General features: G+C 42.3%; 1 protein-coding gene across 1 annotated transcript; it reads right to left on the bottom strand.

Annotated features, from left to right (window-relative positions):
• Positions 1 to 832: 832 nt before the first annotated feature.
• Positions 833 to 25,134, bottom strand: C1H3orf33 (chromosome 1 C3orf33 homolog). Its single transcript, XM_038746497.1, has 5 exons — positions 25,037 to 25,134; positions 14,555 to 14,614; positions 11,734 to 11,881; positions 6,133 to 6,293; positions 833 to 1,702 (listed from the first exon to the last, which is right to left on the bottom strand). Exons 2-5 carry the CDS (start codon positions 14,597 to 14,599, stop codon positions 1,328 to 1,330), a joined length of 729 nt encoding a protein of 242 aa, XP_038602425.1. The 5' UTR covers positions 14,600 to 14,614; positions 25,037 to 25,134; the 3' UTR covers positions 833 to 1,327.
• Between the last annotated feature and the right edge of the window lie 227 nt (positions 25,135 to 25,361).

Raw genomic sequence — 25,361 nt, 5'->3', positions numbered from 1 at the left:
CTGGCAACATATAGAGACATTCCCTACCCAACGGTGGGCTCACAGTCTAGTAAACTAGAATTGGGTGTTTGCTTTTGTTGGCCATTACTGAGCTGAATCTCTCTGTAGAGAAGCAGCGTGGCTCAGTGGAAAGAGCCCGGGCTTTGGAGTCAGAGGTCGTGGGTTCAAATTCCGGCTCCGCCACTTGTCAGCTGTGTGACTTTGGGCAAGTCGCTTCACTTCTCTGTGCCTCAGTTACCGCATCTGGAAAATGGGGATTAAGACTGTGAGCCCCACGTGAGACAACCTGATCACCTTGTAATAATAATAATAATACTGATGGCATTTGTTAAGCGCTCACTATGTGCCAAGCACTGTTCTAAGCGCTGGGGGGATACAAGGTGATCAAGTTGTCCCACGTGGGGCTCACAGTCTTCATCCCCATTTTACAGATGAGGGAACTGAGGCTCAGAGAAGTTAAGTGACTTGCCCAAGGTCACACAGCAGACATGTGGCAGAACCGGGATTTGAACCCATGACCTCTGACTCCAAAGCCCGGGCTCTTTCCACTAAGCCACCTTGTATCCCCCCCCGCCCCCGCCCCCCCCAGCACTTAGAACAGTGCTTTGTGCATAGGAAGTGCTTAATAAATGCCATAAAAAAAATCTATGGAAATACTTTGTATATAAAGTTGTTTGACAGTAGGTGCAACAAAAATCAATCAATTATATTTATTGAGTTCCTACTGTATGCAGAGCACTGTACTAAGCACTTGGGAGAGTATAACAGAGTTGGTAGACACATTCCCTGCCCACAGCGAGCTTATAGTCTAGAAGATGATAGAGACATTAATATAAATAAATTACGGATACGTACATAAGTGCTGTGGGACTGAGGGAAGGGTGAATAAAGGGTGCAAATCCAAGTTTGATAAGAATGGTACATTGGAAGATGTCTAAGAAATTGGGATAACTATACAAATATACAAGCATCAAGACTATTTGGAAAGTGATGAAACTTCGGCTCAAATGCAAATTGAACACAGTGGTCTAATACAACTGCCGAATAACAGAACTGGAGCGCGAAAGACAGGCTCTTTCATTTTCTTGTGTCCCTTTCATTTACATGTAAAAACTGTAAGCCTGTGACCATGTATTTATTGTCTTCTACTTTTCTGAAAACACCACAAAACCGCGGTCACTAAGGAATGCTGACATTCATTTGGATCCAATTTTATATTGATCCATAGTCCTATTTTTTCCTCCTAAAACTTTAAAACATCTGATCAGGCAGGAACTTCTCAATACAATTTGATACTGCTTCTGACTTGGACTTTCTCCAGAATTCTTCAATCGTCTGACTTTTTCCTTCCAAGTGTTAATCTGCTTGTAAATTCCTTGAACTTCAGTACGAATGTGCTATTACCCATTTGTTGCATAAAATTTTGGTACCGATATTTGAAACGTTCCGTAAAGCTGTCTTTTATGAAGGTGTCTTTCCAAAACCCTTTAACCTTCTGAATTTTTTCCATGTAACTTTCTTTTTCGGACTCATCTCGCCACAGGCCTTCTCCTTTTCTCAACGCTTTCAGTTCTGCTTGAAATAATCTTTTTTGAAGCTTCCAGTATAACTTGGATTCGTGATGCAGGCCCTCCACAAGCGTTGTTTTTCCGAGTCCTCTTCTCAAAATCTCTTCGCTCAGATTCACGTTAAAAAACATACCCTCAAATAAGACAAAAGCACGTACATTTGGTCATTTATCAGAGAAAATGGCGGAACATTAGTCAGGTAATCTTCCTTCCGGAGTGTTGTTTATAGATGAGTGTCTACTGCTGTGCTAAAAGGACTCTTTTTGGAAAAATCCATCTCTCTTCCCCCTATCCTTGCTCCTCTCCCACTCGACCTAGTCCACACAATTTGCTCCAGTGACCTCAACCTAATCCCTGGGACTCCCCTTCATCTCTCTCGCCTTCGACGCCTCCCTCCTGCCTGGACCCCCTTCTTCTCCACCCCTCTAGACTGGAAGCTCGTTGTGGGTAGGGAATGTATCTGTTTATTGTTATATCTTACTCTCCCAAGTACTCGGTACAGTGCCCTGTGCTCAGTAAGTGCTGAATCCCACTGAATGAAATGATTATCTTCTTTGAAAAATGATATTTTTTAAAAGCTTACTATGTGTCAAGTGCTGTTTTAAGCGCTGAAGTAGATGCACGCTAATCAGGTTGGACACATTCCTTTTAGACTGTGAGCCCACTGTTGGGTAGGGACTGTCTCTATATGTTGACAATTTGTACTTCCCAAGCGCTTAGTCCAGTGCTCTGCACATAGTAAGTGCTCAATAAATACAATTAATGATGATGATGATGATGTCCCACATAGGGCTCACGGTATTTATCCCCATTTTACAGCTGATGAAACTGAAGCACAGAGAAGTTAAATGACTTGCCCTAGGACACGGAGCAAGCATGTAATGGAGCTGAGAGTAGAACCCAGGCCCTTGCTCTTTCTACTAGGCCAACATAATCTCTCACCTCTCTTCCCTGAGTCCCCTAATTCCCTAAGCTTTTTTGGTATTCACCCCATCCTCACCTCCAAAGCAAGCACTTAATACAGTGCTCTGCACAGAGTAAGTGCTCAGTAAATACGATTGAATGAATATATTATAATAATAATAATAAATACCTCTCCTTATACTTGGATCCTTCTCCAACCTGTAATTTATTTGAATGTCTGTCTCCCCCAATAACGATAATGGTAATAACGATGGCCTTTGTTAAGCGCTTACTATGTGCAAAGCACTGTTCTAAGCGCTGGGGAGAACACAAGGTGATCATGTTGTCCCATGTAGGGCTCACAGTCTTAATCCCCATTTTACAGATGAGGTAACTGAGGCTCAGAGAAGTTAAGTGACTTGTCCAAGGTCACCCAGCAGACAAGGGTGAGCCCATTGTTGGGTAGGGACCGTCTCTATATGTTGCCGACTTGTACTTCCCAAGTGCTTAGTACAGTGCTCTGCATACCATAAGTGCTCAATAAATATAATTGAATGAATATATAATAATAATAATAATAATAATAAATACCTCTCCTTATACTTGGATCCTTTGCCAACCTGTAATTTATTTGAATGTCTGTCTCCCCCAGTAATGATAATAACGATGGCATTTGTTAAGCGCTTACTATGTGCGAAGCACTGTTCTAAGCGCTGGGGAGAACACAAGGTGATCATGTTGTCCCATGTAGGGCTCACAGTCTTAATCCCCATTTTACAGATGAGGTAACTGAGGCTCAGAGAAGTTAAGTGACTTGTCCAAGGTCACCCAGCAGACAAGGGTGAGCCCATTGTTGGGTAGGGACCGTCCCTATTTGTTGCCGACTTGTACTTCCCAAGCGCTTAGTACAGTGCTCTGCATACCGTAAGTGCTCAATAAATATGATTGAATGAATGAATGTGGGGGAATGGGATTAGAACCCATGATCTCTGATTCCCAAGCCCGTGCTCTTTCCACTGAGCCATGCTGCTTCTCTACTAGACAGCCAACTCTTAGAAGAAAGGAATTGTTTCTACTTAGTCTACTGTATTTTCCCAAGTGCTTAACACAGTGTCCTCCACTCAATAAATACCACTGAATGATTGAAAATTGACAAAAATAATCTACTGTCAATGCATAGTTCCTCTAACCAGGTTATTGGTTTAATTGTGGTCTAATGTATTCAAAACCAAGATTAACTTCCCTTTTTTCCTCAAATCAAATCAAACATCTTTGGTGTTTGAAAGGAAAAGGGCCTAGGGAATATGTCTTCAGCTGGCCCTGGCAGGAAATCCTTGGAAAAAACCTAAGGTCAGTCAAATGAGGACCTTTAAAAAAATTAATTAGAGAAGCAGTGTGGTTTAGTGGTTAGAGCACAGTCCTGAGAGTCAGAAGGTCACGGGTTCTAGTCCTGGCTCCGCCACGTGTCTGCTGTGTGACCCTGGGCAAGCCCCTTCACTTCTCTGGGCCTCAGTGACCTCCTATGTAAAATCATCATCATCATCAATTGTATTTATTGAGCGCTTACTGTGTGCAGAGCACTGTACTAAGCGCTTGGGAAGTACAAGTTGGCGACATATAGAGACAGTCCCTACCCAATAGTGGGCTCACAGTCTAAAAGGGGGAGACAGAGAACAAAACCAAACATACTAACAAAATAAAATCAATAGAATAGATATGTACAAGTAAAATAAATAAATAGAGTAATAAATATGTACAAACATATATACATATATACAGGTGCTGTGGGGAAGGGAAGGAGGTAAGATGGGGGGGATGGAGAGGGGGACGAAGGGGAGAGGAAAGAAGGGGCTCAGTGTGGGAAGGCCTCCTGGAGGAGGTGAGCTCTCAGTAGGGCCTTGAAGGGAGATTAAGACTGCTAGTCCCATGTGGGACACGGACTGTGTCCAACCTAATTAGCTTGAACCTACCCCAGAGCTTTACACAGTGCTTGGTACAGAGCGATCATTTAACAAATACCATTTAAAAAGAAAAAGACATGGGATCAATCACTCAATCTAATGGCATTTGAGCGGGGGAGTGATGAGTCTCAGGTAGGACCTGCTCTGACCCCGCGGCCCGGCATTCCCGACAAATGTTAGCTTTCGATTTGCCCCTTGCTCTGAACCTCAGGGAAAGACGGGAAATCAAGTCTTGAAGCAGTGTTGCCTAGTGGGTAGAGCACGGCCCTAGCAGTCAGAAGGACCTGGGTCCTTATCCGGGCTCTGCCACTTGTCTGCTGGGGGACTTTGGGTAAGTCACTTCTCTGTGCCTCCATAAGACTGTGAGCTCCATGTGGGGCATGGACTGGGTCCAACCTGATTAGCTTTTATCGACTTGGGCTCCGCCAACTGTCAGCTGGGTGACTTTGGGCAAGTCACTTAACTTCTCTGGGCCTCAGTTCCCTCATCTGTAAAATGGGGATTAAGACTGTGAGCCCCCCGTGGGACAACCTGATGACGTTGTAACCTCCCTAGCGCTTAGAATAGTGCTTTGCACATAGGAAGCGCTTAATAAATGCCATTATTATTATTAATACAGTGCCCGTCACTCTCGGCTTCAAGGCTGTCCATCACCTCGCCCCCTCCTACCTCACCTCCCTTCTCTCCTTCTCCAGCCCAGCCCGCACCCTCCGCTCCTCTGCCACCGCTAATCTCCTCACCATACCTCGTTCTCGCCTGTCCCGCCATCGACCCCCGGCCCACGTCCTCCCCATGGCCTGGAATGCCCTCCCTCCGCCCATCCGCCAAGCTAGGGCTCTTCCTCCCTTCAAAGCCCTATTGAGAGCTCACCTCCTCCAGGAGGCCCTCCCAGACTGAGCCCCCTTTTTCCTCTCCTCCTCCCCATCCCCTTACCTCCTTCCCTTCCCCATAGCACCTGTATATATGTTTGTACATATTTATTACCCTATTTATTTATTTATTTTACTTGTACATATCTATTCTATTTATTTTATTTTGTTAGTATGTTTGGTTTTGTTCTCTGTCTCCACTTTTGGACTGTGAGCCCAATGTTGGGTAGGGACTGTCTCTATATGTTGCCAATTTGTACTTCCCAAGCACTTGGTACAGTGCTCTGCACATAGTAAGTGCTCAATAAATACGATTGATGATGATCCCCTCCGCCCTCCCTCCTTCCCCTGCCCACAGCACCTGTATATATGTTTGTAGATTTATGACTCTATTTTACTTGTACATATTTACTATTCTATTTATTTTGTTAATGATGTGCATCTAGCTTTAATTCTATCTGTTCTGACGACTTGACACCTGTCCACATGTTTCGTTTTGTTGTCTTGTCTCCCCCTTCTAGACTGTGAGCCCGTTGTTGGGTAGGGACCGTCTCTATATGTTGCCAACTTATACTTCCCAAACGCTCAAGTATAGTGCTCTGCACACAGTAAGTGCTTAATAAATACGATTGACTAATGAATAAATGAATGAAGAAAGAAGGACGGTTTTTGGTTTTGAAACTATCCTTCTCTTCAAGGTTTCCAGTACGGTATCCTAACAGTCGCATTGGTCAATGGGCAAAACTACTTCTTGGTCTGCATCCCCTACCATAGCTTCAAACGCATTTTTAGCTGCTGAGGTGCGGCATCCTCAAAGAATACTTCATTTACCTTAGTCAGGAAAAGGTGACAAATGAGTGTTGAATTCTCCCTTCCGAGAAGCTGGAACCACACCATTTCTGAAGGCCTTAGTTTCTTCCTTAACCAGATCTTACCATTTTCTGTCAGTTCCACTCCTGCTAGTTTAATCAGCAAAGCATCATGACTCTGCTCTAACATGAAATGGAGAGGAGAAAATATTTAGCACTTTTGACCCATTTGGCAAACGGGAAAAGAAATCAATTCCTAAAGCAACCTGTCCCCAGATTGATAAGATTGTGCCGTATGTCTCTAGTCAGTCGATCGAAATTTACTGAGGGCTTTCTGTGTGAAGAGTATTGTACTAAGCGCTTGGGAGAGTACTATGCAACAATATGACAGGTACACTGCCTACCCACAGCGAACTTGCAGTCATCATCATCAACAATCGTATTTATTGAGCGCTTACTATGTGCAGAGCACTGTACTAAGCGCTTGGGAAGTACAAATTGGCAACATATAGAGACAGTCCCTACCCAACAGTGGGCTCACAGTCTAAAAGGGGGAGACAGAGAACAAAACCAAACATACTAACAAAATAAAATAGAATAGCTATGTACAAGTAAAATAAATAAATAAATGATAGGCCACCTCCTAGTCTATCCACAGATTTGTTTTAGGAATGTGATGGCTAACAAATCGGAAGGGTGTGATAGGAAGGGGATAAAGGGCAAAGAAACCAAACAGATTCCAAAGTCCTAAGGCAAACAAATCACAATTCGACCACTTTAATTTTATTTTGTTGGTATGTTTGGTTCTGTTCTCTGTCTCCCCCTTTTAGACTGTGAGCCCACTGTTGGGTAGGGACTGTCTCTATGTGATGCCAATTTGTACTTCCCAAGCGCTTAGTACAGTGCTCTGCACATAGTAAGCGCTCAATAAATACGATTGATTGATTGATTGATTTAATTGTTAACACATCATTTTAGCAACTTTGTATAATAAAATAACTCCACCCTCCAATAAACCAATTTCCCAATTTACGATTGTTGCCAACTTGTACTTCCCAAGCGCTTGGTACAGTGCTCTGCACACAGTAAGCGCTCGATAAATACAATTGAATGAATGAATGAATGATTAAAAACTGTAATGGCAAAGCCTATCATTGTTAGGCTATTAGCCAAGTATCCTGCACATATTTTGCCCTTGAAAAAGGTTAACTGAGAAGCAGCGTGGCTCACTGGAAAGAGCCCGGGCTTTGGAGTCAGAGGTCATGGGTTCGAATCCCAGCTCCACCAACTGTCAGCTGTGTGACTTTGGGCAAGTCACTTAACTTCTCTGCGCCTCAGTTCCCTCACCTGTAAAATGGGGATTAAGACTGTGAGCCACCAGTGGGACAACCTGATCACCTTGTAACCTCCCCAGCGCTTAGAACAGTGCTTTGCACATAGTAAGCGCTTAATAAATGCTATCATTATTATTATTATTAATAACTATGAAGTGTAGACTGTAAGCTCCTAGTGGGCAGGGATTGTATCTACCAACTCTGTTGGATTGTACTTTCCCAAGAGCTTGGTACAGTACTCTGCACCCAATAAGTGCTCAATACCACTGAGTGGTTTAAAAACTGAGACATACGCAGTGTTAAAAAGTCAGTTATTCAACTAGTGTATTAAAGAATGCAATAGGGTACAAACACAAAAATGACTATCCAAGAGAAAATAGATGTATTTTCATCAGTTTAAAGTGGCTGTCCTTTTTTTTTTTTTGTCTACCCTGTTTCTTGCCTTCGCAGTTACTTTTTGGGATCACATAACTGTTACTGCTAAAGACCCAATCGACAGCATAACCAGTCTCCGCATCTTCAAAGCTCCACTAAAATTACATCTCCTCCAGAACGCCTTTCTTGACCTAACTTTCAACTGCCCGCTCCAATCTCCCTCCTTTCTGCATTACTTTAGCACTTCAGTCTCTAAACACTTTGATATTCCCCCGCCACCCCCTCCACCACACTTTTTGCATACCTTTATATTCTGTCACTTCCCCCTAACTGTAACTTATTTTAATATCTGTTGCCCCCTAGACTGTAAACTCCTTCATGGAGCAGATTAGATAGACTAATAATACTGTCAAGCTGTATAAGTCACTTAACGTCTCTGTGCCTCAGTTACCTCATCTGTAAAATGGGGATTAAAACTGTGAGCCCCCCATCATCATCATCATCATCAATCGTATTTATTGAGCGCTTACTATGTGCAGAGCATAGCTATGTGCTATGTGCATAGCAATGGGACAACCTGATCACCTTGTAACCTCCCCAGCGCTTTGCACATAGGAAGCGCTTAATACCATTTTTGTGTTTGTACCCTATTGCATTTTTTAATACACTAGTTGAATAACTGACTTTTTAACACTGCCTATGTCTCAGTTTTTAAACCAATCAGTGGTATTGAGCACTTATTGGGTGCAGAGCACTGTACCAAGCTCTTGGGAAAGTAATGTACCATATTATGGTATGGTAATAATACCATATTAATTACAATATTAATAATACAATAATATTGCATTATTATTACAATGTTAATAAGTAATTATTTATTTATTTATTTATAAGTAAATAAACTTATTTACTTTAATAAGTAAATGCTCAATAAATACCACTGATTGACAGGTAAATATATTTCGTACCAGCCTAAGCTCCAAAGACTGGTCACTTATAATGGTATCTTGTTGGAGATCTGTAAATACGTTAATAAAAACAATTAAGCGGAAAGATTTTTGAATGACTTCGGCCTATGATATTCCTGTTTTAAGCACACAGGACTGTATTTCCGAGTCCCTCCACCTCTCTCTGGCCTCTCAGATATCTCTTCAAAGCATAGCTCAATGGTCAATGATTCCAAGAAATGTCCTAAATTAGATTTTAAAATATATATGTGTGTGTGTGTGTGTATAATAGATTTTTCTATATATGTATATATGTGTGCATAGGCATATATATACATAAATATCATATATATGCACACTTATACATATATATCATGTTATATATGTGCATATATAGTGTATATAATTACATACATATATCATGTATATAACTTTGTACATATATATCTTACCCTCACCTAATATTTATACTCAATAAACTATCAACTATGCATATTAATGAATGGAAATGACTAAAATTGTGGAAAAGAATAATGACAATAATTGTGGATTCGTTAAGCGCTTACTGTGTGCCAGGCACTGTTCTTAGCGCTGGGGTAGATAACAAGATAATCAGGTTGGACCTAGTCCCTGTCCTACATGGGGATCACAGTTTTAAATCCCCATTTTACAGATGAGGGAACGGAGGCACAGAAAAGTGAAGCGATTTGCCCAAGGTCACACAGCAGGCAAGTGGCAGAGCTGGGATTAGAACCCAGGTCCTCTGACTCGCAGGCCCGGGCGCTTTCCACTGGGCCACACTGCTTTGGAAAAGTCACTGTTGATTGCTAGCTGGAGAGGGAAACTGCCCAGAGTGGATGGGAAGGAATAGAAAGCAATGATGCTTGAAAGAATGATCAGTCATACCGGCATATAGTGTATATATTTCTGAAGAGAAATAGCTACATCTCCTTTTGTCGAATGCTTGCCGTTTTAATGTAAATTTTTGAAGAGCGGGTAATGTGTTAAGAGAAGCAGCGTGGCTCAGTGGAAAGAGCCCGGGCTTTGGAGTCAGAAGCTCGTGGGTTCAAATCCCTGCTCTGCCAATCGTCAGCTGTGTGACTTTGGGCAAGTCACTTCACTTCTCTGGGTCTCAGTTTCCTTATCAGTAAAATGGGGATTAAGACTGTGAGCTCTCTGGGGGACAACCTGATCACCTTGTAACCTCCCCAGTGCTCTGCACATAGTAGGCGCTTAATAAATGCCATCATTATTATTATTATTATTATTATTATTAAGAGACTTCTTAGCTTAAGCTTTCCATCCTCTATATTATCTCTTCTCTAGATTATCCAGCTCATCTCTCCACAGTGGCATCTAGTATAGTACAGCTCAAAGCTGGTTTTTTGCTACTTTAAGAAACGAAAGTGTTTATCTCACCATTCTGGCTGCTTAGTCATCCCAGGAAACATTATTCCAATATGAAGTAACCGATCAAAAAGGGAACATACCCAGTGAGCCCACTGTTGGGTAGGGACTGTCTCTATATGTTGCCAACTTGTACTTCCCAAGCGCTTAGAACAGTGCTTTGCACATAGTAGGCGCTTAATAAATGCCATCATCATTATTATTATTATTATGAGACTTCTTAGCTTAAGCTTTCCATCCTCTATATTATCTCTTCTCTAGATTATCCAGCTCATCTCTCCACAATGGCATCTAGTATAGTACAGCTCAAAGCTGGTTTTTTGCTACTTTAAGAAACGAAAGTGTTTATCTCGCCATTCTGGCAGCTTAGTCATCCCAGGAAACGTTATTCCAATACGAAGTAACCGATCAAAAAGGGAACATACCCAGTGAGCCCACTGTTGGGTAGGGACTGTCTCTATATCATCATCATCAATCGTATTTATTGAGCGCTTACTATGTGCAGAGCACTGTACTAAGCACTTGGGAAGTACAAATTGGCAACATATAGAGACGGTCCCTACCCAACAGTGGGCTCACAGTCTAAAAGGGGGAGACAGAGAACAAAACCAAACATACTAACAAAATAAAATAAAATAAATAGAATATATGTTGCCAACTTGTACTTCCCAAGCGCTTAGCACAGTGCTCTGCACAGTAAATGCTCAATAAATACAATTGATTGATTGATTGATTTATGATTGACCTCCACTACCTGTGTCCTAGGGTCACTTATCTGCTAGGCGACCGTGGGCTAGACACCTAACTTCTCTGTGCCTCAGTTCCCTCATCGGCAAAACGGGGATTCAATACCTGTTCTCCCTCCTACTTACCTGTTACCTACTTACCTACTTACCTGTTCTCCTCCTCCTCCTACTTCCCTTCTAGACTGTGAGCCCACTGTTGGGTAGGGACCGTCTCTATATGTTGCCAACTTGTACTTCCCAAGCGCTTAATACAGTGCTCTGCACACGGTAAGCGCTCAATAAATACGATTGATTGATTAGGCACTGAGTCCCACGTGGGACCTGATTATCTTGTTTCTACCCCAGCACTTAGTACAGTGTCTGGCACAAAATAAGCACTTAATAAATACCACAATTATTATTATTATTATAAGACAAGCAACACTCCTGCTTCAGTTTAACAGCTACTGTAGTTTGTGTCCCCACAGTAGAAAATTCGCTGGATTTGCATAATTTGTGATAGCATTATCCAATATTCTAAGTCCAAAAGTTCTGCAAGTGAGAGGGTAGTGCCTAGCAGCTGCATAAAAACTGGGAAAACTGAATTTGAGTAGCAAATTAGATGTTACCCAGCTTTTGATTTTACCATCCGGACAATGCTTCGCAATCATCGGTTAAAATGGTTTCAAACTTTTCCCTAAAGTTGAATAAGGTCTTTAACGATAAACATTCCTTATCCTCTCCATTTTAATTAATATGTGGACACTGGATCGGCTCTACATAGCGCTTTTCAAGAAATAACTAGAACGTTAAGGAAGGAGCAGCAGTAACTTACTTTGCCGGAAAGAACTCAAAGGCATCATAATGGGAACATGTTCGATTTCCAAACCCTTCTCGGTTACTTGGCGTAGTTGTCCTCTTAGCTTTACATTCTTTTGGACAAATTCTACTGGTATTTCAGAAGGATGGGTAAATTTGGAGGTCTGCGGATTTCAAAGGATGAAAAATAGGAACCAAGATTTTGGAAGGATTACTGTAATTTACAATCGGATTAAATAATCAGATCTGCCAAGATGGGTAAAAACAAGATTACAAATGCTAAAAGAAGTAGCATTAAAATTCTGCTAGAAGACATATCACTTTACAAATACCCTTAATTAAAACCTTCGGGAAACATTTTAATTCCTTTACACATTAATCATCTTTAAGTGGCCTTGCGAGAACTCCAGTATTTCATTCATTCATTCATTCACTCAATCAGATTTACCGAGTGCTTACTGGAAGCAGGGCACTGTACTAAGCGCTTGGGAGAGGACAAGATAGCAATAAACAGACACATTCCCTGCCCACAAGGAGCTTATTTGAGGGCAGGCATAACTTCTACCTCTACCCATTCCCCTAAGGGCTAAACCCAATCCGTCTCTATATGTCGTCAACTTGTACTTCCCAAGCACTTAGTACAGTGCTCTGCACACAGTAAGCACTCAATAAATACGACTGAAGGAATGCACACAGTCATACACTTTCATTTACATGGTAAACACCGTTTGATGAATCAATACAAAGTATGTTAAACAGGCTAGATTTTGCTCTCTTGTCACTTCCATTCTCAAATAGAAGATAACTTGAACATATACATGACACGGAATATGCAGCAAAGACAAGACTATTATCAATCAATCATATTTACGGAGCACATACTGTGTGCAAAGTCTTATACTAAGAGTACAATATAACAGAGCTGGCAGAAACATTCCCTGCCCATGGGCTTACCATCGAGAGACTACAGTCTTAGTACAGTGTTTTGCACACAGTAAGTGCTCAATAAATGTAAATTTATATATTTATATATAAATGGTCTATTGTACAGTTATATTACAAAAAACGGTGTACAGAACCTCAGATTATGCAGACTCCAGAATCAATCAATCAATCAATCGTATTTATTGAGCGCTTACTGTGTGCAGAACACTGTACTAAGCGCTTGGGAAGTACAGGTCGGCAACACATAGAGACAGTCCCTACCCAACAGCGGGCTCACAGTCTAGAAGAATCCTTCTTATGAACAGAAATTGAGGGATGTAATCCAAGGGAAAAGAGGACTAGACAAAGCAGGTAATAAAGAACATGTATTTTACATTCCCTCGTCTGTCGAATGGGGATTAAATCCTCCACCCTCTTATTTAGACTGTGAGCCCCGTGTGGGCAGGGACTGTATCCAACCCGATGATTTTGAATCTATCCCAGGGCTTAGAACAGTGCTTGGCATATAGTCAGCGCTTAACAAATACCATTACCAGAAAGGTTCAACAGACACTGTAGAGTGGTTATGAATACTTTCTCACTTTTATCTGAAACTTTAGGACAGAAACAGTTACTTGCCTCAGTTACCTCATTTGTAAAATGGGGATTAAGATTGTGAGCCCCGCGTGGGACAACCTGATCACCTTGTATCCCCCCAGCGCTTACAACAGCGCTTTGCACATAGTCAGCGCTTAACAAATACCATCATCATCATCGTCATCTATTAGGCCTGACTCTCCATGTGACAGTACCCAATTTGTACTTCCCAAGCGCTTAGTACAGTGCTCTGCACATAGTAAGCGCTCAATAAATACGATTGATGATGATGATGATGATGAGAGGACAGCCCTCCTCGCACACACTGGGGAAGAATGATGGAGTGGCAGTTTGGTAGCAAAGGCACCATCAGAGCTAGGATCCTGCAAGAGACAACTTTGCAGTCAGGGCCACTGGAAGGCAATAAATCCTTGAATACAATTCACCAGGACAATAAAAATGTGCCTGGTAAAAAAAAAATCAGTGTTATTAAAAGTAATACTGCTAAACACCGCCTTATCATTTTCATGAATATATTCATCGTGCTTATTATTCAAGTGTTGCCGAAGAAGACAGAAAAATATCCGTTGTGCTAGCTTAAACTCATCTATTAACTTAAAACATACATTTTGATGAGAGCTACTTCTAAAGCATTAGAAAAGACACTTCTAAGAAAACCACGGGAAAACTGGAAGAGCCCGGGTTTAGGAGGAAGAGGTCCTGGGTTCTAATCCCAGCACTGCCGCGTGTCCGCTAGGTGACTTTGGACAAGTCACTTAGCTTCTTCGTACCTCAGTTTCCTCATCTGTAAAATGAGACTTTAATACCCAATCTTCCTCTGAAAGATACTGTGATTCCCCCTGAGGGACAGAAACTATAATCCAACCTGATTACCTTGTACCTGCTCTAGCGCTTAGTACTGTGCCTCACACATAGTAAGTGCTTAAAAAACATTATTATTGTTTGTAGTAGTAATACTAATAATAATAATTAAATCTGATTCTAACATCCTCCAGTAGAACTACTTTAAAATTCCTTGTCAAATATGGAGATCATTACAGATGTTCGGGATAGGCTGAAATGATCGCATTGTTCCAAAGCAATGAAGATTTTGGGTCATTTTTAGATATAAAATGCAAAGGCTCGTCTTAATAACATGCACAAGTCTACAGCCTTCAAATACTGTATTCTGGCAGGCCAATTCACATCCTCCTTCCATGACCTTCCCTTTCAATTGCTTTATTTTAAAAGTTTAAATGACCATCGCACTAAAAATGGCATAAAGTATAAGCTGTTCATTGCAAATTGTAACTTACCAATTTAATACTTCTTGCGAATAAGATGATTCCAGCGACTGCCATTCCGGTGCTGATGTTCTAGGGAACATAAATCACTGTAAAGTATTGGCTCTTGCTAATCATTTCTAACTTTATACTTACTAGGATTTTAAAAGTAAACAACTATAAAACCAGTCATTCTGATTAGGAATGTTGCACTCCCTAACCCTAAATCAACACAGAAATTTGACGCTTTAGGGCATGTCTTTGATAAACCTTTTTTTGGAGTTTTTCAATGTTTTCAGTCAACTGCACGGCACTATAACTACGCTGTTTTAATTCTTTTAAAAATAACCATTCAGGGTGAAGTGCCCAAATCCGTCTTTGCTGACCCCATTGAAACTCAAAGCACTAAACTGCTAGTCCCTTCTCTCGATAAACTGCAATTTTAAGGAATTAAGAAGTAAAAACCCCAATAGTTTTGAATTTCCGCATATCCTTAAGAAGTTAAAAGCTCTTCGGCCGACTTTCTGGATGCTTTGGCATTTTGACGTCTGATTTATTGGGAGTGTTTTCTGTCCTTTTCATTGGCTTTCTTCTCATACACTGATATATTTGTACTTAAGGAGGTCGGGTTTTCAAACCGAGGGGGTTCTGCAGTAGGTGTGATGGATGATTTGCCATTCTTGCTCTCAGGGGCCGGGCTGGCAACAACGGAGCGAGAGGCTGGAGGAGACAAGGTGGGATGGAAACCCACTTGCTGCCCACATCATTTTTCTACAAAAATGCTCAGGACATGTTTCCCCATTCCCCAAGAAACTCCAGTGGTTGCCCATCCACCTCCACATCGAACAAAAGCTCCTCACCGTTAGCTTCGAAGCATTCAATCAATCAATCAATCGTATTTATTGAGCGCTTACTGTGTGCAGAGCACTGTGCTAAGCGCTTGGGAAGTACAAGTTGGCAACATATAGAGATGGTCCCTCCCCAACAGTGGGCTCTGTTTCCCCCCCATCCCCGACTAGAAGCTCATTGAGGGCAGGGAATGTGTCTGGTTATTGCTACATTGTACTCTCGCAAACGCTCAGCATAGTGCCCTGCACACAGTAAGCACTCAATAAAAACAACTGAGTGACTCAATGGGGGTTGGGAAAGCCCAGAAATCTAACGTTGCCTGGTGGACAGAGCCCGAGCTTGGGAGTCAGAAGGACGCGGGTTCTGATCCTAGCTCCACCCCTTGTCTGCTGTGTGACCTTGGTCAAGTTGCTTCACTTCTCTGGGCCTCAGTCACCTCATCTGGACAGTGGGGGTTAAGACTACGGGCCGTGTCCGACCTGATGAGCTCAGAGACCGTGAGCCCTCCGTTAGGTAGGGACCGTCTCTATATGTTGCCAGCTTGTACTTCCCAAGCGCTTAGTACAGTGCTCTGCACACGGTAAGCGCTCAATAAATACGATTGATTGATTGAGCGATCTCCCCTGCGCTTAGTACGGTGCCCAGCACATTGTGGGTGCTTAACAAATACTATATACATATTAAAAGAAAACATGGGCCCTGTAGACGTATTGGGGAAATCAATCAATCAATCAATCAATCGTATTTATTGAGCGCTTACTTTGTGCAGAGCACTGTACTAAGCGCTTGGGAAGTACAAGCCAGCAACATATAGAGACGGTCCCTACCCAACAGTGGGCTCACAGTCAAGAAGGAAAGTATTAATAATTATGGTATGTATAGACTTATTGGGGAATAATAGTAATAATTAATAATTATGGTATAATAAATAAATAAAATAATAATAATGGCATTTGTTAAGCGCTTACTATGTGCAAAGCACTGTTCTAAGCGCTGGGGGGGGGATACAAGGTGATCAGGTTGTCCCACGGGGGGCTCACAGTCTTCATCCCCATTTTACAGGTGAGGTAACTGAGGCTCCGAGAAGTTACGTGACTTTCCCAAGGTCACACAGCAGACATGTGGCAGAGCTGGGATTCGAACCCATGACCTCTGACTCCAAAGCCCGGGCTCTTTCCACTGAGCCATGCTGCTTCTCATCTATGCTCATATATGGTATGTAATAATAATAATAATTTTGGTATTTGTTAGGCACTTACTATGTGCCGAGCACTGTTCTAAGCGCTGGGGGAGATACAAGGCAATCAGGTTGCCCCAAATAATAATAATAATAATAACGGTGTTTGTTAAGCACTTTACTATGTGTAAAGCACTGTTCTAAGCGTTGGGGAGGTAGCAAGGTGATCAGGTTGTCCCACGGGGGGCTCACAGTCTTCATCCCCATTTTACAGATGAGGTAACTGAGGCCCAGAGAAGTTAAGTGACTGGCCCAAAGTCACACAGCTGACGGTTGGCGGAGCCGGAATTTGAACCCATGACCTCTGGCACCAAAGCCCGGGCTCTTTCCACTGAGCCGTGCTGCTTCTCTAAATGGGGCTCACGGTCTTTAATCCCCATTTTCCAGATGAGGTAACTGAGGCCCAGAGAAGTTAGACTGTGAGCCCATTGTTGGGTAGGGACCGTCTCTATAGGTTGCCAACCTGTACTTCCCAAGCGCTTAGTACAGTGCTCCGCACACAGTAAGCGCTCAATAAATACGATTGATTGATTGATTGAAGTGACTTGCCCAAGGTCACACAAGGTCGAGCCGGGATTCGAACCCAAGACCTCTGATTCCCAAGCCCGCGCTCTTCCCACTGACCCACGCTGCTATGTAAGCGCTTACTATGTTCCAGGCACTGTTTTAAGCACTGGGGTAAATACAAGATAATTGGGTTTGACACGGTCCCTTTCCCACCCAGGGCTCCCAGTCTTCATCCCCATTTTACAGATGAGGGAACTGAGGGCCAGAGAAGTTAAGTGCCTTGCCCAAGGTCACACAGCAGGCAAGTGGAAGATAGGGGGATTAGAACCCATAACCTACCGCCTCACCGCCCTGTGCTCTACAATAATGATAATAATGATGGTATTTATTAAGCGCTCACTATGTGCAAAGCACTGTTCTATTCATTCATTCATTCAGTCGTATTTATTGAGCGCCTACTGTGTGCAGAGCACTGTACTCAGCGCTTGGGAAGTACTCAACCAGGCCGTGCTAAGCGCTTAGTCCAGTGCTCTGCACACAGTAAGCGCTCAATAAATATGATTGATTGATTGATTGATTGATTTTGCACTCTCCCAAGCGCTTAGTACAGTGCTCGGCAAACAGTAGGCGCTCAATAAGTATGAGGGATTGACATGTTTAAAAAAAAAGCTGCCCTTGGACCCTAGGGCTGAGTCCACGGGTTGAGCGCACCCGATTACCTTGCATGTACCCCAGTGCTTACAACAGTGCGGGGCACATAGTAAGCGCTTAACAAATCCCATCATCATTATTATTATGATTATTATTAAAATGGGGATTAAGGCTGGGAGCCCCACGTGTATCTATTCCAGCACTTAGAACAGTGTTTGGCACATAGTACGCGCTTAAGAAATCCCGATTATCATTATTATTATTATTATTAAAATGGGCATTAAGACTGAGCTCCATGTGTAACTACTTTGGTGCTTGGCACATTGTAAGCGCTTCATACATTATTATTATTATTATTATTATTATTATTAAAATGGGGATTAAGACTGCGAGCCCCACGTGTATCTAATCCCAGCGTTGGAACAGTGCTTGGCACATAGTAAGCGCTTCAGAAATACCATCATTATTATTATTGAGAAGCAGCTTGGCTCAGTGGGAAGGAGCCCGGGCTTTGGAGTCGGAGGTCATGGGTTCAGATCCCGGCTCCGCCACTTGCCAGCTGTGTGACTTTGGGCAAGTCACTTGACTTCTCTGGGCCTCAGTTACCTCGTCTGTAAAATGGGGATGAAGACTGTGAACCCTCTGTGGGACAACCTGATCACCCTGTAACCTCCCCAGCCCTTAGAACATAGTAAGCGCTTAATAAATGCCATTATTATTATTATTATTATTATTATTATTAAAATTCATTCATTCAATCGTATTTATTGAGCGCTTACTGCGCGCAGAGCACTGTACTAAGCGCTTGGGAAGTATGAATCGGCAACATATTAACATTCATTCATTCAATCGTATTTATTGAGCGCTTACTGCGTGCAGAGCACTGTACTAAGCGCTTGGGAAGTACGAATCGGCAACATATTAACATTCATTCATTCAATCGTATTTATTGAGCGCTTACGGCGTGCAGAGCACTGTACTAAGCGCTTGGGAAGTACAAGTTGGCGACATAGAGAGACGGTTCCTACCCAACAACGGGCTCACAGTCTTGAAGGGAGGATTAAGACTGTGAGCCCCACGTTTATCTACCCCAGTGCTTGGCACATAGTAAGCGCTTAACAGACACCATCATTATTATGATTATTAAAATGGGGGATTAAGACTGGGAGCCCCACGTGTATCCCCTCCCCAGCGCTTAGAGCAGTGCTTGGCACATAGTAAGCGCTCAACGAATCCCATCACTATTATGATTATTAGAATGGGGGATTAATAATAATAATAATAATAATATTTGTATCCCCCCAACGCTTAGAGCAGTGCTTGGCACATAGTAGGCGCTCAACAAATCCCATCACTATTATGATTATTAGAATGGGGGATCAATAATAATAATAATAATAATAATAATAATAATAATAATGGCATTTGTATCCCCCCAACGCTTAGAGCAGGGCTTGGCACATAGTAGGCGCTCAACAAATCCCATCACTATTATGATTATTAGAATGGGGGATCAGTAATAATAATAATAATAATAATAATAATGGCATTTGTATCCCCCCAACGCTTAGAGCAGGGCTTGGCACATAGTAAGTGCTCAACAAATCCCATCATCATTATGATTATTAAAATGGGGGATTAAGACTGGGAGCCCCACGTGTATCCCCTCCCCAGTGCTTAGAGCAGTGCTTGGCACATAGTAAGTGCTCAACAAATCCCATCATCATTATGATTATTAAAATAGGGGATTAAGGCTGTGAGCCCCACGTGCATCCCCCCTCCAGCGCTTAGAGCAGTGCTTGGCACATAGTAAGCGCTCAACAAATCCCATCATGATTATGATTATTAAAATGGGGGATTATTATTAGTAGTAATGATAATAATAATAATAATAATGGCATTTGTATCTCCCCAACGCTTACAGCAGTGCTTGGCACATAGTAAGCGCTCAACAAATCCCATCGTTATTATGATTATTAAAATAGGGGATTAAGACTGTGAGCCCCATGTGCATCCCCCCTCCGGCACTTAGAGCAGTGCTTGGCACATAGTAAGCGCTCGACAAATCCCATCATGATTATGATTATTAAAATGGGGGATTATTAATAGTAGTAGTAATAATAATAATAATGGCATTTGTATTCCCCCAACACTTAGAGCAGTGCTTGGCACATAGTAAGCACTCAACAAATCCCATCGTTATTATGATTATTAAAATAGGGGATTAAGACTGTGAGCCCCACGTGCATCACCCCCAGCGCTTAGAGCAGTGCTTGGCACATAATAAGCGCTCAACAAATCCCATCATTACTATGATTATTAGAATGGGGGATCAAGAATAATAATAATAATAATGGCATTTGTATCCCCCCAACGCTTAGAGCAGTGCTTGGCACATAGTAAGTGCTCAACAAATCCCGTCGTTATTATGATTATTAAACTGGGGGATTAAGGCTGTGAGCCCCACGTGCATCTCCCCTCCAGCGCTTAGAGCAGTGCTTGGCACATAGTAAGCGCTCCACAAATCCCATCATAATGATTATTAAAATGGGGGATTAAGACTGAGAGCCCCACGTGTATCCCCTCCCCAGCACTTAGAGCAGTGCTTGGCACATGGTAAGCGCTCAACAAATCCCATCATTATTATGATTATTAAAATGGGGGACTAATAATAATAATAATAATGGCATTTGTATCCCCCCAACGCTTTGAGCAGTGCTTGGCACATAGTAAGCGCTCCACAAATCCCACCATTATTATGATTATTAAAATGGGGGATTAAGACTGTGAGCCCCATGTGTAGAGAAGCAGCGTGGCTCAGTGGAAAGAGCCCGGGCTTGGGAGTCAGAGGTCATGGGTTCAAATCCCGGCTCTGCCAATTGTCCGCTGTGTGACTTTGGCCAAGTCACTTCACCTCTCTGGGCCTCAGTTCCCTCATCTGTAAAATGGGGGTTAAGACCGTGAGCCCCCGGTGGGACAACCTGATCACCTTGTCATCTCCCCAGCGCTTAGAACAGTGCTTTGCACATAGTAAGTACTGAATAAATGCCATTATTATTATTGGTTCGAATCCAAGCCACACCTATTGTCAGCTGTGTGACACTTCTCTGGGCCTCAGTTCCCTCATCTGTAAAATGGGGATTAAGACTATGAGCCCCCTTTGGGGTAACCTGATCACCTTGTAACCTCCCCAGCGCTTAGAACAGCGCTTTGCACATAGTAAGCGCTTAATAAATGCCATCATTATTATTATCCCCCCCAGCGCTTGGAGCAGTGCTTGGCACATAATAAGCGCTCAACAAATCCCATCATTACTATGATTATTAAAATGGCAGATTAATAATAATGATTATAATAATGGCATTTGTGTCCCCCCAACGCTTAGAGCAGTGCTTGGCACATAGTAAGCGCTCAACAAATCCCATCGTTATTATGATTATTAAAATGGGGGATTAAGGCTGGGAGCCCCACGTGCATCTCCCCTCCAGCGTTTAGAGCAGTGCTTGGCACATAATAACCGCTGAACAAATCCCATCATTATTATGATTATTAAAATGGGGGATTATTATTAGTAGTAATAATAATAATAATGGTATTTGTATTCTCCCAACGCTTAGAGCAGTGCTTGGCACATAGTAAGGGCTCCACAAATCCCATCATTATTATAATTATTAAAGTGGGGGATTAATAATAATAATAATAATAATGGCATTTGTATCCCACCAACGCTTAGAGCAGTGCTTGGCACATAGTAAGCGCTCCACAAATCCCATCATTATTATGATTATTACAATGGGGGATTAATAATCATAATGGCATTTGTATCCCCCCACCGCTTAGAGCAGTGCTTGGCACATAGTAAGCGCTCCACAAATCCCATCATTATTGTGATTATTACAATGGGGGATTAATAATAATGATAATAATAATGGCATTTGCATCCCCCCACCGCTCAGAGCAGTGCTTGGCACATAGTAAGCGCTCCACAAATCCCATCATTATTATGATTATTAAAATGGGGGATTAATAATAATAATAATGGCATTTGTATCCCCCCAACGCTCAGAGCAGTGCTTGGCACATAGTAAGCCCTCCACAAATCCCATCATTATTATGATTATTAAAATGGGGGATTAATAATAATAATAATGGCATTTGTATCCTCCCAACGCTTAGAGCAGTGCTTGGCACATAGTAAGCCCTCCACAAATCCCATCATTATTATGATTATTAAAATGGGGGATTAATAATACTAATAATGGCATTTGTATCCTCCCAACGCTTAGAGCAGTGCTTGGCACATAGTAAGCACTCAACAAATCCCATCATTATTATGATTATTAAAATGGGGGATTAATAATAATAATAATAATGGCATTTGTATCCCCCCAACGCTCAGAGCAGTGCTTGGCACATAGTAAGCGCTCAAGAAATCCCATCATTATTACGATTATTAAAATGGGGGATTAATAATAATAATAATGGCATTTGTATCCTCCCAACGCTCAGAGCAGTGCTTGGCACATAGTAAGTGCTCCACAAATCCCATCATTATTATGATTATTAAAATGGGGGATTAAGACTGGGAGCCCCACGTGTATCCTCCTCCCAGCGCTTAGAGCAGTGCTTGGCACATAGTAAGTGCCCCACAAATCCCATCATTATTATGATTATTAAAATGGGGGATTAATCATAATAATAATGGCATTTGTATCCCCCCAACGCTTAGAGCAGTGCTTGGCACATAGTAAGCGCTCCTCAAATCCCATCATTATTATGATTATTAAAATGGGGGATTAATAATAATAATAATAATAATGGCATTTGTATCCCCCCAACGCTTAGAGCAGAGCTTGGCACATAGTAAGCGCTCCTCAAATCCCATCACTATTATGATTATTAAAATGGGGATTAATAATAATAATAATAATAATAATGGCATTTGTATGATTACAAATTACAAATTATTGATTACAATAATCATAATGTCATTTGTATCCCCCCAACGCTTAAAGCAGTGCTTGGCACATAATAAGCGCTCGACAAATCCCATCATTACTATGATTATTAAAATGGGGGATTAATAATAATGATAATAATAATGGCATTTGTAACCCCCCAACGCTTAGAGCAGTGCTCGGCAAATAGTAAGCGCTCCACAAATCCCATCGTTATTACGATTATTAAAATGGGGGATTAATAATAATAATAATGGCATTTGTATCCTCCCAACGCTCAGAGCAGTGCTTGGCACATAGTAAGCCCTCCACAAATCCCATCATTATTACGATTATTAAAATGGGGGATTAATAATAATAATAATGGCATTTGTATCCTCCCAACGCTTAGAGCAGTGTTTGGCACATAGTAAGCGCTCCACAAATCCCATCATTATTATAATTACTAAAATGGGGATTAATAATAATAATAATAATAATAATGGCATTTGTATTCCCCCAACGCTCAGAGCAGTGCTTGGCACATAGTAAGCGCTCCACAAATCCCATCATTATTATGATTATTACAATGGGGGATTAATAATGTATATATATGGTTGTACATATTTATTACTCTTTATTTATTTATTTATTTATTTTACGTGTACATTTCTATCCTATTTTATTTTGTTGGTATGTTTGGTTTTGTTCTCTGTCTCCCCCTTTTAGACTGTGAGCCCACTGTTGGGTAGGGACTGTCTCTATCTGTTGCCAATCTGTACTTCCCAAGCGCTTAGTACAGTGCTCTGCACATAGTAAGCGCTCAATAAATACGATTGATTGATTGATTGAATAATAATAATAATGGCATTTGTATCCCCCCAACGCTTACAGCAGTGCTTGGCACGTAGTAAGCACTCAACAAATCCCATCACTATTATGATTATTAAAATGGGGGATTAATAATAATAATAATGGCATTTGTATCCCCCCAACGCTTAGAGCAATGCTTGGCACATAGTAAGCGCTCCACAAATCCCATCGTTATTATGATTATTAAAATGGGGGATTAAGGCTGTGAGCCCCACGTGTATCCCCTCCCCAGCGCTTAGAGCAGTGCTTGGCACATAGTAACCGCTGAACAAATCCCATCATTATTATGATTATTAAAATGGGGGATTATTATTAGTAGAAGTAATAATAATAATAATGGTATTTGTATCCCCCCAACGCTCAGAGCAGTGCTTGGCACATAGTAAGCGCTCCACAAATCCCATCATTATTATGATTATTACAATGGGGGATTAATAATAATGATAATAATAATGGCATTTGCATCCCCCCAACGCTTAGAGCAGTGCTTGGCACATAGTAAGCGCTCCACAAATCCCATCATTATTATGATTATTACAATGGGGGATTAATAATAATGATAATAATAATGGCATTTGCATCCCCCCAACGCTTAGAGCAGTGCTTGGCACATAGTAAGCGCTCCACAAAGCCCATCATTATTATGATTATTAAAGTGGGGGATTAATAATAATAATAATGGCATTTGTATCCCCCCAACGCTCAGAGCAGTGCTTGGCACATAGTAAGCGCTCCACAAATCCCATCATTATTATGATTATTAAAATGGGGGATTAATAATAATAATAATAATAATAATAATAATAATAATAATAATAATAATAATAATGGCATTTGTATCCCCCCAACGCTCAGAGCAGGGCTTGGCACATAGTAAGCGCTCCACAAATCCCATCATTATTATGATTATTAAAATGGGGGATTAATAATAATAATAATAATAATAATAATAATAATAATAATAATAATAATGGCATTTGTATCCCCCCAACGCTCAGAGCAGGGCTTGGCACATAGTAAGCGCTCCACAAATCCCATCATTATTACGATTATTAAAATGGGGGATTAAGGCTGGGAGCCCCACGTGTATCCCCCTCCCCAGCGTTTAGAGCAGTGCTTGGCACATAGTAAGCGCCCAACAAATCCCATCATCATCATTATGATTATCCCGATTATTGGTGAAAGCAGCCCGCTGTTGGATAGGGACCGTCTGCATAGGTTGCCAACTTGTCCTTCCCAAGCGCTCAGTACAGTGCTCTGCACGCAGTAGGCGCTCAATAAGTAGCACTGAATGAATGAATGAATGAATGGATGGAGAAGCGCTGGGAGGCCCGGCCGCGCATGCGCACGGGGCGCGGGATGGCCCGCTGCCGAACGGCCGCGGTGACGTCACGCAGGAGGCCCCGCCCCCTCGCCGTGGCCCCGCCCCCCCAGACTGCCTGTGGGCAGGGGCGCCGATACCCGGATGAGGCCGAGGTGGTCGTCCGCCCACTGCGACAGCGCGGACACGAGCTCCCCTACAGCGCCGCCCTGCGAGCCCCGCGGGGAGGGCGCCGGCGGCGGCGCCATGGCGCCCGCGCTCCGTCGCGCGGCAGGGACGTTCGGACGTGCCGGCGGCGCGCACGCCGTCTCCTAGGTGACCGCCGAGCGGCCCCCTGCAGGCCCCGCCCCCTTTGGGGGACAGCCAATCCGGGGACGCCCTGCACAAGGGGCGGGGCCGAGCGCCGCCGCAGCCCTTCATTCATTCATTCATTCATTCATTCATTCATTCCTGTAGTCATTCAGT

Source organism: Tachyglossus aculeatus, chromosome 1 (genome assembly GCF_015852505.1).
Source record: "Tachyglossus aculeatus isolate mTacAcu1 chromosome 1, mTacAcu1.pri, whole genome shotgun sequence".
NCBI lineage: Eukaryota > Metazoa > Chordata > Mammalia > Monotremata > Tachyglossidae > Tachyglossus > Tachyglossus aculeatus.
The sequence above is the reverse complement of the archived record's forward strand: the minus strand, read 5'-3'. Positions and strand labels throughout refer to the sequence as shown.

Coding starts and splice junctions, on each gene's coding strand:
- C1H3orf33 (XM_038746497.1), bottom strand. CDS start 14,599: ATGGCAGTCGCTGGAATCATCTTATTCGCAAGAAGTATTAAATTG. Junction 11,882..14,554: donor TCGCAAGAAGTATTAAATTG/GTAAGTTACAAT, acceptor TGAAATCCGCAG/ACCTCCAAATTTACCCATCC. Junction 6,294..11,733: donor TTTGAGTTCTTTCCGGCAAA/GTAAGTTACTGC, acceptor ATTTCATGTTAG/AGCAGAGTCATGATGCTTTG.